The sequence below is a fragment of the Oncorhynchus mykiss genome, chromosome 12 (genome assembly GCF_013265735.2).
Source record: "Oncorhynchus mykiss isolate Arlee chromosome 12, USDA_OmykA_1.1, whole genome shotgun sequence".
NCBI lineage: Eukaryota > Metazoa > Chordata > Actinopteri > Salmoniformes > Salmonidae > Oncorhynchus > Oncorhynchus mykiss.
This window is the reverse complement of record NC_048576.1, coordinates 61,557,980-61,574,125: the sequence shown is the minus strand read 5'-3', so window position 1 is coordinate 61,574,125 and position 16,146 is coordinate 61,557,980. Positions and strand designations below refer to the sequence as shown.

Below are 16,146 nucleotides of genomic sequence, written 5' to 3'. Positions count from 1 at the left end.
TTTATTGATTGAGTCACTGGTGTTTCCTGCTTTAATTTTTTAATGTAAGCAGAAATCAGGAGGATAGAATTATGGTCATATTTGTCAAATGGAGGGTGAAGGAGAGCTTTGTATGCATCTCTGTGTGTGAAGTCAAGGTGGTCCAGAGTTTATTTTCCCTCTGGTTGCATCTTTAACATGCTGAAAGAAATTTGGTATGACAGATTTAAGTTTCCCTGCATTAAAGTCCCCAGCTTCTAAGAGCGCATCCTCTGGGTGAGCCTTTTCCTGTTTGCTGATGGCGGAATACAGCTCATTCAGTGTGGTCTTAGTGCCAGCATCGGTCTGTGGTGGTATGTAGACAGCTACAAAAAAATTCAGATGAAAACTCTCTAGGTAGATAGTGTGGTCTACAGCTTATCATGAGATACAAAAATGATTCAACGTGGATCAAACAAGCTCCCTTTTCAGAAAGAGATTTCTAAAGCACATACACGTTTCTAAGGTTTCTAAAGCACATACAAGAACCTTTGTCGCACAAAATTCAAGTTGTTTGGGGAAAATATGATTAATATTTTATTCTATTATATTCCATTATATTCTTATTATACAATATATGTGTTGACTGTTATCAGGGCAGGGGAATGTACATGTGTCTTATCTGTTAAAGTAACAAAATAACAAACTATTGATTGTATTTGTATGGTATATCCAAGTAGTCTATAGGCTGCACCGACCAGTAACATAATTAAACTCAAAATGACTATTATGTTATTTTGAAATAACATAACAAGAAATAGAGGAAAATGGGACTGTTTGAAAAGGGATCATATAAACATTGCCTGTTTTTCTTTTACTGGCAAAAGGCTGTGAATTCTGTGTCAATTAGGTATTATATGGATAATCATGTTGATTCATGGGTGTCAGTAATATGCAAATAATTGTCCACTTATGAATTTGACAGTATAGGTGTAATTTCCCCTGCCCCATCATTTACCTCATTGTAAACAAGGTGGCAGGAATGCTGAAATTACAGATCGTGCCTTTAAATGAACAAGATAACCTGAAGATACAAGGGGGCTGTCATTCATGGCATGGACAATATGTCTTCACATTAGGCCACTCATACAGCAGATAAACTCATACGAAGGGTTGTTGTTCCTTGTGGCATCAAGTCAACAAGGTGACACGTTTATACACGAATAGGTGTGTCGTCGGCCAGAAAACTTTGAAGAGGAAGAAGGAAAGTGTTAATGGGAAACATGGGAAATGTAGGGCGGTAATGCATCAAATTGAATGCCCACCGCCGTTAAACCTCATAGAAGAAGAAGAAGATGGGAAATGTAGTTTAGATGCGGAGTCTGGTGTCGCCATCATCATCACGCGTGGTTTTCCCCCGATGTTCAACCAGTGACGATATCCGCAGGCATTAGGTGTTTGTTTTACGAATAAGTACTTGAAGTAGATTTGCTTTTGTTTCGATTGTCATTTTATTTAGTTTTTTTGCCAGTGTATTTGCTTCCATTCATCGTCTCCGTTCGCGGGGAACTCAGAGGTAACGTTAGCTAGCTGGGTAGCATGTTAAATTGACTTGCTAATTATGAAACGTTACGTTAGCCACGGTAGTTGCTAGCTACCATGCGGGGTTAAACTATTTCGATATCTAGCTACTATAGCTGACAAAAAAATATAATGACCTGACTGCTGTCCAAATAACGTTAGATACCTATATTATTTTGATGCATTCCACAAGTGTATAGAGCACTGTAGCTGCCTACGTTAGTTGCTAGCTAGCCTAGATAGAAGGCCTATTTGGGCCAAAGTTTGGCCCGTAAGGCAGGGGGCTCGTTCCAAGCCTGGGTTCGATCCTTGTGGTTACTGGGGGAGATGACGCTCACAAATAGTGTGTTTGTCAAAACGTTGTCTTTGTAAGTGCATTAACTAGCTAGTCAGGTAACGTTAACAACTGATTTCGACGTATTGCCCGCTAGTTCGCCAACGTTAGTAATTTCGCTAGCTAGATATCCACGATTCATTGTAGCCGGCCATTTGCTCCTACTACTAGTTTAGTGCGTAACGTTAGCTAAATAAGCTAGCTAGCTATCTCAGTTTCTGACCAATCTCATACTACTAACGTTAACTAGCTAGGCTTGTTTATCTATTTCCTGTTGCAAAGTGTTGTGGTATGGTACAGCAGTAGCTAGTTAACGTTAGTTGGTTATCCTGAGATTGGTGGGTTCAAAAGCAGGTCACTTTTTATTTTATTTTTTGGCTAGCTATCGGTGATTATATTATTACGCTCTACTAAGCTAACTGTTGTATTCAGGAAGTAAACAGAATTTCAAATACCAAATGTTTATCATACTTCCTGAATTAAATCATTATTGACCCCAACTAGGTGTTTGGCGTTTATTACAGTGTAGCCTAGTTTGGAATCTCTTCTATATCATCAATATGGTTTATAGGGGAGGATTGTTATAGTTAACTATTTGTGCATTGTACCTACCCAATCCACTCCCATTTAGTCTTTATTGGCATGCCTAACTCCATAGTGCAGAGTGGATGTCTTATGATACTATGACCAACATTTATTTTACAATAGTGTACTTCCTGATCGGAAGTCTGTTCGGGACTGACAAATAGGCCTACCCTCTATCATTCCAGTCCCCATCATTTTAATACTCTCACTTATCTGACCATTGTCCTGTCTCTCTCCACAGAGGAGCCATGTACAACGGCATTGGCCTGACCACGCCACGAGGCAGCGGCACCAACGGCTATGTGCAGCGCAACCTGTCGAGCGTGCGGGCAAAGCGTCCACGGGACGAGCGCGGCGGCGAGCGAGACGAGAAGGACCGCGAGAGGCTGGAGAGCCAGCTGAACCGTCAGCCCAACGCCGAGATCCTGGAACACCAGAGAAAGAGGCAACTGGAGGTCAAGTGTGCAGAGCTGCAGGACATGATGGAAGAGCAGGGGTAAGAAAGAGGGGTGGGTGGATAGGTGAGGGAGGGATGGGCAGGGGTGGGGGGAGAGGAAGGAGTAAGAGTGAGAGAGGGGATTTAATTAAGCTGGCCCGTGTTGCACTGGGCTATGGCCCGTGTTGCACTGGGCTATGGCCCGTGTTGCACTGGGCTTTGGCCCGTGTTGCACTGGGCTTTGGCCCGTGTTGCACTGGGCTGTGGCCCGTGTTGCACTGGGCTGTGGCCCGTCACGTGACCGGATGAAGCTGCTGAGGAAGGCGTGCCCTGGTCAAATTGAACGGTAATCTGCACCGCTCTGTCATATTGTCAACTATGCAGCGTGTTGTTTAGAAACATCTGTTTTCTATAAAATGTATATGTTTACAGGCTAGTTTCCATTGGGAAGGCAGGTGAAGCAATCACTTTCATATGTGGACACAGAATCCTACTCATTACTCCACATGCTTAACCAACATCACTTTTTTGGGGGGAGGCAATGTCGGCCAGAGTGGGGGCCCTGGTTCACGCCGGGGAAGCAGTCCGGTTCCAAAATGAATGCAGTCACTTTTCACCCAGTGCAAACTCCAGGCAGCCGGACCATTTTAATCAATTCCCCTCAGAGAGGAATGGGGGGGACTGAAATATTTGGAGAGAAAAGGGTGAAGATATGGGGTGCAGAAGGGGAGAGTTAGCTGCTGATCTGTGTGTGGGTTGGATGACAGGTATTCCGCTGAGGAGATTGAAGAGAAGGTGAACAGCTTCCGCATGATGCTGCAGGAGAAGCAGGAGCCGCCTTCGGCCCCCACCGAGAGACCATTGTAAGTACACTCCACCACAGATCACTGTAGAGTAATGAAACTAGTGAAACCACCACAGATCTGGCCATCACTACGGACTAGTGACATTTCTACTGCAGACTACTACAGACCAGCATGGCTGCACAAACTTTAAATCAACTCAAATCTGGCTTTATTTAGGCAGCACATTTCAGACATGGAAAAATCTAAGAAAATAAAAAATGAAATTATTTACTCAACAAAAAACACCCTAAGGAAAAGTAAAGCTAAAAAGGTGTCTGTCTTTTTTTTTTTTTTAAAGATCTCTTAAAATGTCAAAAGTTTCAGTCTCCTTCGGGTTCTCAGGCGGGGGCATAGTAACTCTAGGCTGCCTGGCCATGCCTCATGGTCCTAGTCTTTGGTATAGTTAAACGGCAAGTGCCAGGGGACCTACTGGGTACATACCTTAAAAACATGTCTAACATGTATTGGGGTGCACAGTTGTGGATTGATGATAAAACAAAAACAACAGAAGAATCTTAATGTATTTTGAAACTCACAGGCAGCCAGTGTAAAGACCTTAAAGCCGGTGTAATGTGTGCTCTCTGTCTGGTCTTGGTCAGTACCCGTGCTGCAGCATCCTGTATGTTTTGCAGTTGACCAATGGCATCCTTGGGTAGACCAGACAGGAGAGCATTACAGTTGTCAAGCCTGCTTGTAATAAAAGTGTGGGTGATGAGTCTCTGTATCAGCCTCAGGTGTTAAAAGTCTGTTTTGGTCACATTTATTATTTTTTTAACCTTTATTTAACTAGGCAAGTCAGTTAAGAACAAATTCTTATTTGCAATGAAGGCCTAGGAACAGTGGGTTAACTGCCTGTTCAGTGGCAGAACGACAGATTTGTACCGTGTCAGCTCAGGGGTTTGAACTTTTAACCTTCCGGTTACTAGTCCAACACTGACCACTAGGCTACCCTGCCGCCCCGAATCACACACTCCTAATGTGTGATTCGAAATTGAGTTCACAATCTAATATACCACCTTTGGTTTTCACCTGGTGTTTGGTCTTTATTGCCTGTGAATTAAAATGTGCGGCCAGATACTCTCTGTGCTTTGGCTCAAGAAATAATTACCTCGGTCTTGTCTTGGAGCTAAAATCCTCTTGTGACTGAAATGTAAAGTTGTGTATAGTCTGCTTAGCAGTGAAAATCAATGCTGTGCTTTCTGATAAAGCTGCCAAGGGGTAAAATATACAGTTGAAGTCAGAAGTTTACATGTACCTTAGTCAAAAACATTTTAACTCAGTTTTGCACAATTCCTGACATTTAATCCTAGTAAAAATTTCCACAATAAGGTGGGTGAATTTTGAACCATTCCTCCTGACAGAGCTGGTGTAACTGAGTTAGGTTTGTAGGCCTCCTTGCTCGCACACACTTTTTCAGTTCTGCCCACAGATGCTGCCACCCCCTGCTTCACGGTTGGGATGGTGTTCTTTTGCTTGCAAGCCTCCCCCTTTCTCCTCCAAACATATCGATGGTCATTATGGCCAAACAGTTAGATTTTTGTTTCATCAGACCAGAGAACATTTCTCCAAAAAGTACAATCTTTGTCCCCATGTGCAGTTGCAAACCGTAGTCTGGCTGTTATATGGCGGTTTTGGAGCAGTGGCTTCTTCCTTGTTGAGCGGCCTTTCAGGTTATGTCGATATAAGACTCGTTTTACTGTGGATATAGATACTTTTGTACCTATTTCCTCCAGCATCTTCACAAGGGGCTTTGCTGTTGTTCTGTTATTAATTTACACTTTTTGCACCAAAGTACGTTCATCTCTAGGAGACAGAACGCATCTCCTTCCTGGGCAGTATGACAGCTGCGTGGTCCCACGGTGTTTATACTTGCATACTAGTGTTTGTATAGAATAGCATGGTACTTTCAGGCATTTGGAAATTGCTCCCAAGGATGAACCAATTTTTGTTTCTGAGGTCTTGGCTGATTTCTTTTGATTTTCACATGATGTCAAGCAAAGAGGCACTGAGTTTGAAGGTAGGCCTTGAAATACATCCATGGGTACACCTCCAATTGACTCAAATTATGTCAATTAGCTTATCAGAAGCTTTTAAAGCCATGACATCATTTTCTGGAATTTTCCAAGCTGTTTAAAGGCGTAGGCAACTTAATGTATGTAAACGTCTAACCCATTGGAATTGTGATACAGTGAAATAATGTCTGTAAACAATTGTTGGAAAAATTACTTGTCATGCACAAAGTAGATGTCCTAACCGACCTGCCAAAACTATAGTTTGTGAACAAGAAATTTGTGGAGTGGTTGAAAAGTGAGTTTTAATGAGTCCAACCTAAGTGTATGTAAACCTCTGACTTCAACTGTATGAACTGAACAGTACCAGACCCAAAATTGAACCTTGTGGAACCCCGCGCCGTGATAAGTATTTTCTGAGTTATGCTCACCAAGGGTGACAAACTCTCGACCGGTTAAATGGGTCCTAAACCAATTTAGAACTGGACCAGAGAGGCCAACCAACCTCTCCAATCTCTCCACAGTCTTGGTCAACAGTCTCTCAAATGCACCACTTAAATCAAAGGACCGAATGGAGAGGGGGGTTGGCCTCGCCCTTGGTGTAATCGGTAAAGCAGTGCTTTGGTGGCCTTATACGGGGTTTTGGCCAACACTGGTGGCTGAAATTGAAACACTATAGCATGCTGCTTGAAAGACCCAACGTCACCAAATGAAATGTCCTTACAGCTGAGACCATAAATAGATGCTGTCCCCACCCTTTTTCCTTTTAATGATAGTGTGAAAAGCTGTAGTCTGAGGGGAGAGTCTCTACAGTCAGCCATGTGTCAGTGTGAAACATGAAATCAACTTTGTGCTCAGTAATGAGGTCATTCACGAGAGAGCTTTTACTAGTGATTGCATTTAAGAGTGTCATATTCAATGTGTGGGCCACTCTTCACCTGGGGCATCTGCCTAGAGGTAACCAATGGAATAACAACCAAATTATTAACGTTACAGCCACGTTTTCTGACAGTCTCCAACCTATCAGAATGGTACGAGGTGAGTTTGTATAAACTCACTGGAAAGCAGAGTTAAAGGAACATAAAATTAGTTTACTTGCAATAACCATTGTTGTCGGAGTTGATATTGTTTCCTCTTCTGCTTATTCTGACAGGGAGAACTGGAGCACTACCAGACCCTGTCTGTCAGTCTGTAAATCAGTTTGATGTTACTGGGACTGGAGCTCTACCAGGCCCTGTCTGTCAGTCTGTAAAACAGTTTGATGTTGCTGGGACTGGAGCTCTACCAGACCCTGTCTGTCAGTTTGTAAAACAGTTTGATGTTGCTGATTGGAACCCCTGCGGTTAGGGGGAATCCCATCTCTTTTAAAAAGTTCTGGTTGCGCCCACAAAAAGACATTCCTGTCGTTGCAAAGTTTCTTCAGGTACTCGTTTTGGGCAAAGAGTCGGCTGAAACGTTCCGAACCCCTTCGGTAGCACGGGAGAGGGCCAGAGATAATTATTATCTTCCCTCTGCTAGCAAGGGTCTTTAAAAAAACAATGTGTAGTTCTCCCTCAGATCGCCTGAAATGAAGGTTGTTTAAACCTACGTGAGTGACGATGGTGTCTATTGGAGTAGTTGACCAGAACCTTGGGCAGGAGAGTTGATGTCATGGACACGGGCTCCTGAGTGACAGGGGACCTTAGTCGGTCTGTCAGACCAACATCTCTCACCATCGAGCTGCCCACAAGGATTGTGGTAGTGATGGAATCCAATGGGGAAACAACCTGCTGAACTGTGACGGCTATCAGGCTGTTGGTATACACCCATGCGGATTCCGGGGGCTGCTAGGTCCATCTCAAGCGGTGCGAAGCTGTTTGATAGCTGGATCAGATCTTCTCGGCTAGATGGGTGACCTAACTGCCTCCCCGATCTCCTACGCCTATGTCCAGTCTCCCATGGGGCCGCGGAGTTGAGCTTCACATCTGTCCGTTGGATTGGGACAGATCAACGCTGCCCGACTCATCAACAGCTTTGCTATAGCAGCCATTTAAAAAAAGAGATTTGGGTTGCCTGGGTTACAGCAAGGTCGGTGTACATAGAAAGCAGGGTTTTCTTTTCTCGCAGCCGAGCTAACAGCTGGAGGATCTCTTCCCTAAGCTGCTTGATGCTGGTGCATTTAGGGCAGACTAATCCTTGTCCATTTTCCACTTCCACCTTGTGATTGTGTGGAAATCATCTCACACCTGAAGCATTTGTGCCCAGCCTGGGATGAAAACACTGGTGGGCTAGCACTGCTGATGTTCGCCTGCTCCACATGGCTAGCAGCTAACTGGAATCCGGGACACAAACTTGCAGTCCAAGGCGCAAAGACTGACCACGTTGCAAAATCAATAGCAATAAAAACAGCAAACCGAGTGTAGGCAGTGAAGTGTTCTGTTGCTTGGTGACGTGGCGCTTCCTACAGTTGCTGACCATTGAACAAGGTGGCGAAACACCACTGTTCCACTCTTTGGGGAGTAACCTAGTGTGACAATAATAGGACCTATTGAACAATGCCCCGCACCCCCCTTTCTCTCTCAGGGCGACAGAGACTCACGCCCTGGCTGCAGCCAATCAGCAGAAGAACGACCGGCTGAAGGCGGCGTTCGGCATCGCCACGGACTATGTAGATGGCTCCTCCTTCCATCCGGAGCGCAAGGAGCGAGAGAAGGAGAAGAGGGAGCAGGAGAGGCTGGAGAGGGAGAAGCAACAGCATCAGAAATATGCGTAAGTCAAGGGGGGGTCTCGTAGCTAGCTAGCCTTTCTCGTGTAACTCTGATTTTCCTTTGTTACCCCCTCTGTTACTTACCATCTCTTTGTTTCTCTCTTCCTCGCCGTCTCTCTCTCAGGCTGGTAGAAGAGTCAGAGGACTCTGACTCCCCGGCCCGAAAACAGAGCCGCAAGAAGAAAAGGAAGAAAAACAAGAACAGAGACAGGTGAGCGAAGAGGGAGAAAGAATGGAATAAGACGGTCCTATTTCGTGTGCGTGCGTAAAAATGATGCGCAGCGTGTTTGATCGACATGTCACTTTACTCTCTTCTCTTCAGCTCAGAGAGCCCTTCCCCCTCTCCTAGACGGGTGAAAAAAACGAAAAAGAAGAAAAAGAAAAGGTTTACCGGTCGTTTTTTCTTCATTTTCCAGTCAGTGAATGGACTTCATGTCCAGCGTAGTGTCACAATGTTGCTAGTTATTTCAGAACATCTCAATTGCAGTGGATCAGAACCTCTTGTGTAAGAGATGTGTGCGCTTACAGCTTGACGATCACCTGTGCTCGCAAGGACTCCTTAGGGCTCAGACACACCAATACAATTTGCTGGCCCAGAGTACTTAGCACCACTGAACGTAATTTGCGCACTGAGTGCGTATCGGTTTTACATGTGGAATCACGTACGGGTGTTCCCTGAAAAACAAAGCGTGCTGAACGATTGACAGACAAACGCTAGATTCACGTTCGGGGTGATGTGTGTGGGGCTTTACCCTTTTTTCAGCTTAATGAACAAACACTCTGTGTTCTCTGTTCTAGGGACGGGTCGGAAGAAAAGGACGACAAAGATAGGTGGGTCCTACAGAACGTGGGTCCTACAGAACGTGGGTCCTACAGAACGTGGGTCCTACAGCACGTGGGTCCTACAGAACGTGGTTCATAGTGTGTGTGTACTAAAATACTTTCTTTGTTCCCCATCTCAGCTCCTCAGACGAGAAGCAGGCGTCTAAGAAAAAACGCAAGAGAAGTGAAAATGAGACTCCGCCCCAGAGTAAGACACGGCGCCATAGGAGTGGGTCCTCCAGCTCTGCTCACAGGTACTTCCGGGTCACCAGAACAATTGGGGGTTGTAACTTACTCTAAATTCCTAGGTTTTCCACAAATCCCCGTCGAAGCCAGCGAAAATGTGCAATCCTACTCACATCAATTCTAGTCATTCAATTCAGTAACTTCATTCAATTCAGTAAAGTCAAGGCAGTTTTGAGTTGCACCCCTTGCTGTTATTCTATCTCTCATGCCATATCTCCATTTGATCAGCCAATCCCCTGCCCCGCTGAGAGAGAGGCAGAAGAACCAGCCTGTCAAGAGAGCAGAGGAGGGGAGAAAGGGGCTATCTCCTGACAGGAGGGGGCGTGGTCGCGAGGACGGGAGTCCACAGCGTTCGGGAGGCAGAGCGGTAAGACCACCTGTGATTGGTCTGGTGATCAGCCCCCTCTAACATTTCAAAACCTGCTTTGTGCCAATTGGGCATAATCAATGGCCTCCAGCACTCGCTCATTCTCTATTTTCTGCTCACCTCTCTCTCCTTACCTCCTTTTCCCTCTCAGAGATCTCCCAGGTATCCCAGCTCCCCTGAACGCCGACCGAGGGCAGACAAGGAACGGGAGAAGGAGCGACTGAAGGACAAAGAGAAAGGAAGAGAGAAGGAGCGTGAGAAAGTGAAGCCTACCAGAACGAGACACGACTCCTCTTCCCCCTCTCCTCCTCGACTGGAACGAGAGAAAGGCAGGCGCTCCAGAAGTGGAGAGAGGGAGCGAGAGGAGAGAGGAAAGGAGAGAACAATGCTGCAGAGGAGCAGACACGATTCTTCTTCATCCCCCTCTCCACCCCCGAAACAACTGGACACCAGGAAACAGAGGAGCGGAAAGGACAAACCACAAAGACGAGACTCCTCGTCTCCCTCTCCAGAAAGAGAGGGAGCAAGGAGAGGAAGGAGCGGAGAGGGGGAGCGAGGAAAGGAAAATGCCCGAGCCCCAGCTGACAGAGAGTGGGGGAGGGGGAGTGAGAAAGAAGGATCTCCCCCTAGTCGGAAAAGTGATGGCGGGAGAGGTAGAAACTCATCCCGCGACTCCACATCCCCTGTCCCTCAGTCACCTCTCACCAATGGACGACAGAAAGAAAGGGAGCATGAGGGAAGGAGAGGGAAAGAGAGGAAACCGGAGGAGAGGGGGAAAGAGAGGAAACCGGAGGAGAGGGGGAAAGAGAGGAAACCGGAGGAGAGGGGGAAAGAGAGGGAGAGGGAATTGAGCAAAGAGAGGGAGAAACAAGAGGAGCAGAGGAAGCGGGACATCGAAAAGGAAAAAGAGAGGGAGAGAAACCGAGATGGAGGGAGAGAGCGCGAGAGGTCCGGCAGACTGTCTTCTACCCAACAGCCATCTACCTGTTTGACTGAAGACCTCCGCGCAGAGCGAGAGGGTGAGGGGGAGAGGGGGGCAGGAGAGAAGGAGAGAAAAAGACAAGCAGAGGAGGACAACAGGCGGGAGAACAGAGACCGAAGCATGCAGGAAAAGGAGCGAGAGAAGGAGTTGGAGAGGGCAAAGGAAAGAGAGAAGGAGAAGGCAAAGGAAAGAGAGAAGGAGAAGGCAAAGGAAAGAGAGAAGGAGAAGGCAAAGGAAAGAGAGAAGGCGAAGGAAAGAGAGAAGGAGAAGGCAAAGGAAAGAGAGAAGGAGAAGGCAAAGGAAAGAGAGAAGGAGAAGGCAAAGGAAAGAGCGAAGGAGAAGGCAAAGGAAAGAGAGGAGAAAGCGAATGAGAGCAGCAGTAGCAGCGGGAGTGACAGTGACAGCTCTTCCTCATCCTCCGACTCATCCTCATCATCATCATCCTCCTCTTCTTCCTCGTCCTCCGAGGGAGAGAAGAAAAAGGGAACCGTGGTGAAGAGCAGCCCAGTGAAAAAAGCCCTCCCCGCTCTCATCTCCCCTCCCACTGTAGGTGCTGCCTTCCAGAGGTATCTGGCCAATGGGGGCAGAGAGAGCGCTTCAGAGAGTGACGGACAGAGAGCTACCGGGAGAGAGAAGGAACGTGAGAGAACAGGAGGGGACAGGTTCATGCCCCCTGAAAGGGAAAACCCGCCTCCTGCTCCCCAAAAAGCTCCTGTCTCCCAACTCCCCTCTGCTGCAGAGCTCTACCCCCCCACAGACAGAGAGAAGGAGCGAGGGAAGGGACAGGAGAGGTACAGCCCCACCGAGGTAGAGAGCTCCAGCCCTCCACCCTCTCCTCCCAGAAGAGGAGCCCCCCAAGGTGGAGACGAGAGGTACTCCCCCACTGAAGTGGAAAGAGAGAAGGAACGAGAGAAGGAGAGAGAGGGAGGGGTGAAGAGCCAGGCCAGGAGGGCAGAGCAGTACAGCCCCTCTGAGCATGAGAGCGAGTGGGAGAGGAAGAGGGCGCCCTCCCCAAAAGCCCCCGCAGCAGCAGTTGTCCCGCGGCCCTCCCCCCCTCGCCGCACCCCCCCACGGCAGTACCAGGACCCCCCCACTTGCTCCCCCAGCCCCCGACGACAAGCCGCCACCCGGAGAGCCTCTCCTCCGTCCCGCTCCCCGACTCGCCACTACGCCCCACGGCGGAGCCGCAGCCGGGAGCTAGAGCACAACCGAGAGAGGCAGAGAGCGAGGGATAGAGGGAGGGACCGTTCCAGAGACAGAGGAGCAAGAAGGAGCAGGTCGAGGAGTCCCAGAAGACGCAGTCCCCTCTACAGGTAGGACCAGGACCTATTCACACCAAATCAAACGCAACTCAACTATACACACATCAATCAAACGTCACACACAGTGGGGCAACTTCCTGCGTACATAAATCAATTCAAATCTGCCAAGACCTCCGATTGCCAAACCAGATTCTGAATTGTTTATTTAATTTATATTTTGTATTTGTTTTCAGGTCCCGGCGATCCCCCTCTCCCGTTCGACAAAGGAGAAGCAGTCACTCGCTATCCAGAGAAAGGCAGAGACACCAGGAGAGAGAGAAGAATAGAGAGCTTGAGAGGGCGAGGGAAAAAGAGCGGCAACGTGAAAAAGAGCAAGAGAGGCGAGAGCGCCAACCTCTTAAAGAGGTCCCCCCACCCCGTCGCTCACCCTCTTCATCTTCTCGTTCTTCTTCTTCCTCATCCCCATCCCCATCCCCCTCTCCGGCCCGAGAGAGAAAGGAGCCGCCTGTAGAAAAGGTGATGAAACCAGCGGTAGAGAAAGACCGAAGAGGTGATAGAGAGGAGCGAGATAAAGGGGGAGACAGAGGAAGGAAGGCTTGTTCCATCTCCTCACCGCTCCCCTCCAAGGAGACCAGTCCCCTTCCCAGCCAATCAGAAATCAGAGCCCACCCCAAAGAAACACGGCACTCTGACCCGCCCCGCTCCAGGTCTCCACAGGCCCTCAGCCATTCAGAGACCAGAGTCTCTCTACGAGATGCCTCGAGGACCCAATCACCTGCGGTGCTCCCCTCAAAAGGCTCTGCCCACCCCACAGACCGACCAGTCAGGACTGAAAACGGTGTGAGCGAGAAGGGGGTCAAAGAGAAAAAGAAAGGAAAGATTATCAGCCCCAGCTCATCATCATCCTCATCTTCCTCCTCCTCGTCATCTTCCTCTTCGTCTTCATCAGACAGTTCTGACTCTGATGCAGAGCAAGGAAAAGCGTAAGGAGTGTTAAATGACTGACATGTTTTTACATTTGGATCATAATATATTGAACATTGCCAATAGAGATGTCCTAAATAGAGCTGACATGATTCCTCTCTTTACAATGTCCCCCTCCTCTCTCTCTCTTTCTCCCAGAGGTGCCAGGATAGCGGCTGCCCATAGCTCTTCCTCCTCCTCCTCCTCCTCATCATCCTCTTCTGAAAGCGAGAAGGAAGACAAGAAAAAGAGGTAATGATGCTGACATAATGTTAACTACTTGTTACAGATCTATTATTTCCAATGATTCGTGACCAGAACAACTCCTATACTTTAATGCTTCTAGTTATGATTCATGGAAATGGCAATGTTATTTATTGTTGTTCAAAATGTTTGGAATATTTCTGTAACATACAGGAACCAGTTGACCTTTGACATTTGACATCATCTCTTCCAGCCCGGCGCGACCTCACAGAGTGCCAGCTGATTCGCTGAGAGACTCGCGCTCCCTCAGCTACTCTCCACCCAGACAGAGGCGACCTGCACATTCCCCACCCACCCGCAGGTCAGTAGCCAACTAGCCAATTTGAAGGTAAACATATTTCTGTGTTCCTATTGGACAAAACAGACTAATATTTAAAATGATTGACTCCAACAGAAGGTACAGGTTTTGAGAAATAATGGGAGGGAAAATGTATGTGATTCTCGCCTAGCCATCTTAAGATGCATGCACTAGTTGTATAAGGTCTGCTAAATGACTAAAATGTAAATAAACTACTCTGTATGTCAATCGTGATTGTGGAGATGTCTGTATTGATTTATTTGGTTATTCTTCCTCTTTTTTTCTAGGAGTGGCAGCAGGCAGTCCCCAAGCCGATCTCCAAGCAGTCGGAGAGGAAAATGACCCTTCACTCTGAAATGTAACTGTAACTTTCCCTCCCCCTCAATCCTCAGATTTTTCCTAAACACTTCTGGGCTGGTTTGAACTGGAATGTACCATTGGATATTATAGGGAGGGGGAAGTTAAGGACATTTGATCTGTGAATGACCGAGTGAATTAAGCATTGTTGTTGATTCTGTGGCATGAGGATAGCACCACAGGAAGAGAGAGGCAGAATATGAAACCCAACAGAGGCCAAGAGGTCTGCTTTTAGTCAAGGGTTTCTGTACATTTTGTTTTATGCTGTACTGTAAGGAAGAAATGTAACTGTAAATGGTAGGTGAGAGTCCGTGATAGGAAAGTAACCTCTGTGCAGACCCATACAGACTGGAGTGAAGCATTCCAGTATCAAAACACACACACGTGCACACACAGTCCTATTAAATTATCTCACAACAACAAAGTAATGTTCACTGCGCTTTTTCTGCCCCTCTGTATTTGCGCATTCTACATGTAGATATGACTCATCTGTATTTTGGTTATCGCCGAATGGATTACGTGCTGTTTCCATATATGTTGACTAGAAACTGCAACTCTTGGTTTGTTTCTCTTTGTGAAAATAAAAAGTTGTATCTTCATTTGTGTTGGCAGTGATTGATTTTAAACCATGCAACCATTTGTAAGTAATTTCTGCAACCTATAACTAAAATCTTGTTCCATTTTATGTTAAATACGTCTGTCCACAACGGATTCGTTTGTAAGTAAACAGTGCAATTACTAACCAGGTTTCCATCCACACTTTTTATGCGAAGAAAGTACTGTAATCTGGTTGATCTTCTTTGAGAAACTTTCTGATTTGATTTAATTTTGTTCAGTTCATTTGACTTAAGTTACTATGTTGATGGAAACAGAACATTTGTAGGTAAACTTTCCAAATGTCAACAAAACACGCAAGACAAGGTGGGATCTTTTTGTCAGTAAAATGAATTATGCGAGAATTGTAGGCGGAAACGCATTTCTGCACATATCGCTATAATATATGTAAAACTTGGAGTAACGAACGTGTTGGTCCTCGCTATTAATCGAAAGTGTCTCGAAGGGTGCAATTGCGGCCTGCAATTCAGTACACTTTTTATACTTATATTGGTCCATTTTTAATCTATGACAGACAGGGGCAGTACAATAGGTGGCGTTAATGCACAAGAACGTTGGATGCCAGCCACCGCTGAACTCCACAGAAGGGGCGGGTACAGTTTCCCCGCAGCAGTTCTGCGAATGGCAGATGTTAGGCAGACAGGCGCGAAGGACACTGCTAGTTTAGCCAGCTAGTACGGTACACAGCAGGCAGGAGGTGGAGGCGTTCATGCAGAAAACAAGGTGGTGCTTGAGGGGGGCAGGAATATCCACATGCACACTTGGGAAAACATGCAGATTATTAGGCTACAGATTAAATAAATGAATTTTACAGGGTGATGAAAGTGCAAGGTGATAAGCTCAATTGATAAATATTAATCCAATAAATATTGAAGGTCTAATTCTGGTCACCTAAAAACCTTGACAAACTTTTACAGATGCACAATTGAGAGCATCCTGTCCTGCTGTATCACCACCTGGTACTGCACTGCCCACAACAGTAAGGCTCTCCAGAGGGTGGTGCAGTCTGCACAACACATCAACCTGGGGCAAACTACCTGCCCTCCAGGACACCTACAGCACCCGATGTCACAGGAAGGCCAAAAAGATCAAGAACAACAACCACCTGAGCCACTAACTGTTCAGAGCTGCTAAACAGCCATCACTAGCACTGAGAAGCTGCTGCCTACATACAGACTCAAAATCATTGGCCACTCTAATAAATGGATCACTAGTCATTATAATAATGCCACTTTAATGTTTACATATTTTACATACTCATCTCATATGTATATACTGTATTTTATACCATTATTGCATCTTGATTATAGCTGCTTGGTCATCGCTCATCCGTATATTTACATGTACATATTCTTATTCCATCCCTTTAGATTTGTGTGTATTAGGTAGTTGTTGTGAAATTGTTAAATTACTTGTTAGATATTACTGCACTGTCGGGAGTAGAAGGACAAGCATTTCGCTACACTCGCATTAACA

At 46.4% G+C, this 16,146-nt stretch overlaps 1 protein-coding gene across 2 annotated transcripts; it reads left to right on the top strand.

Moving 5' to 3' along the window:
- Positions 1 to 1,263: 1,263 nt before the first annotated feature.
- On the top strand, positions 1,264 to 14,654 carry srrm2 (serine/arginine repetitive matrix 2). Of its 2 annotated transcripts, none has more exons than XM_021626038.2 (14): positions 1,264 to 1,412; positions 2,700 to 2,954; positions 3,662 to 3,757; positions 8,311 to 8,496; positions 8,619 to 8,705; positions 8,817 to 8,879; positions 9,293 to 9,325; positions 9,457 to 9,570; positions 9,791 to 9,929; positions 10,081 to 12,224; positions 12,407 to 13,156; positions 13,296 to 13,388; positions 13,594 to 13,701; positions 13,986 to 14,654. In XM_021626038.2, exons 2-14 carry the CDS (start codon positions 2,707 to 2,709, stop codon positions 14,038 to 14,040), a joined length of 4,116 nt encoding a protein of 1,371 aa, XP_021481713.2. In that variant the 5' UTR covers positions 1,264 to 1,412; positions 2,700 to 2,706; the 3' UTR covers positions 14,041 to 14,654. The 2 variants fall into 2 exon arrangements, with proteins under 2 accessions (XP_021481713.2, XP_021481712.2); XM_021626037.2 differs by having other exon boundaries at positions 1,271 to 1,534.
- Positions 14,655 to 16,146: the final 1,492 nt, after the last annotated feature.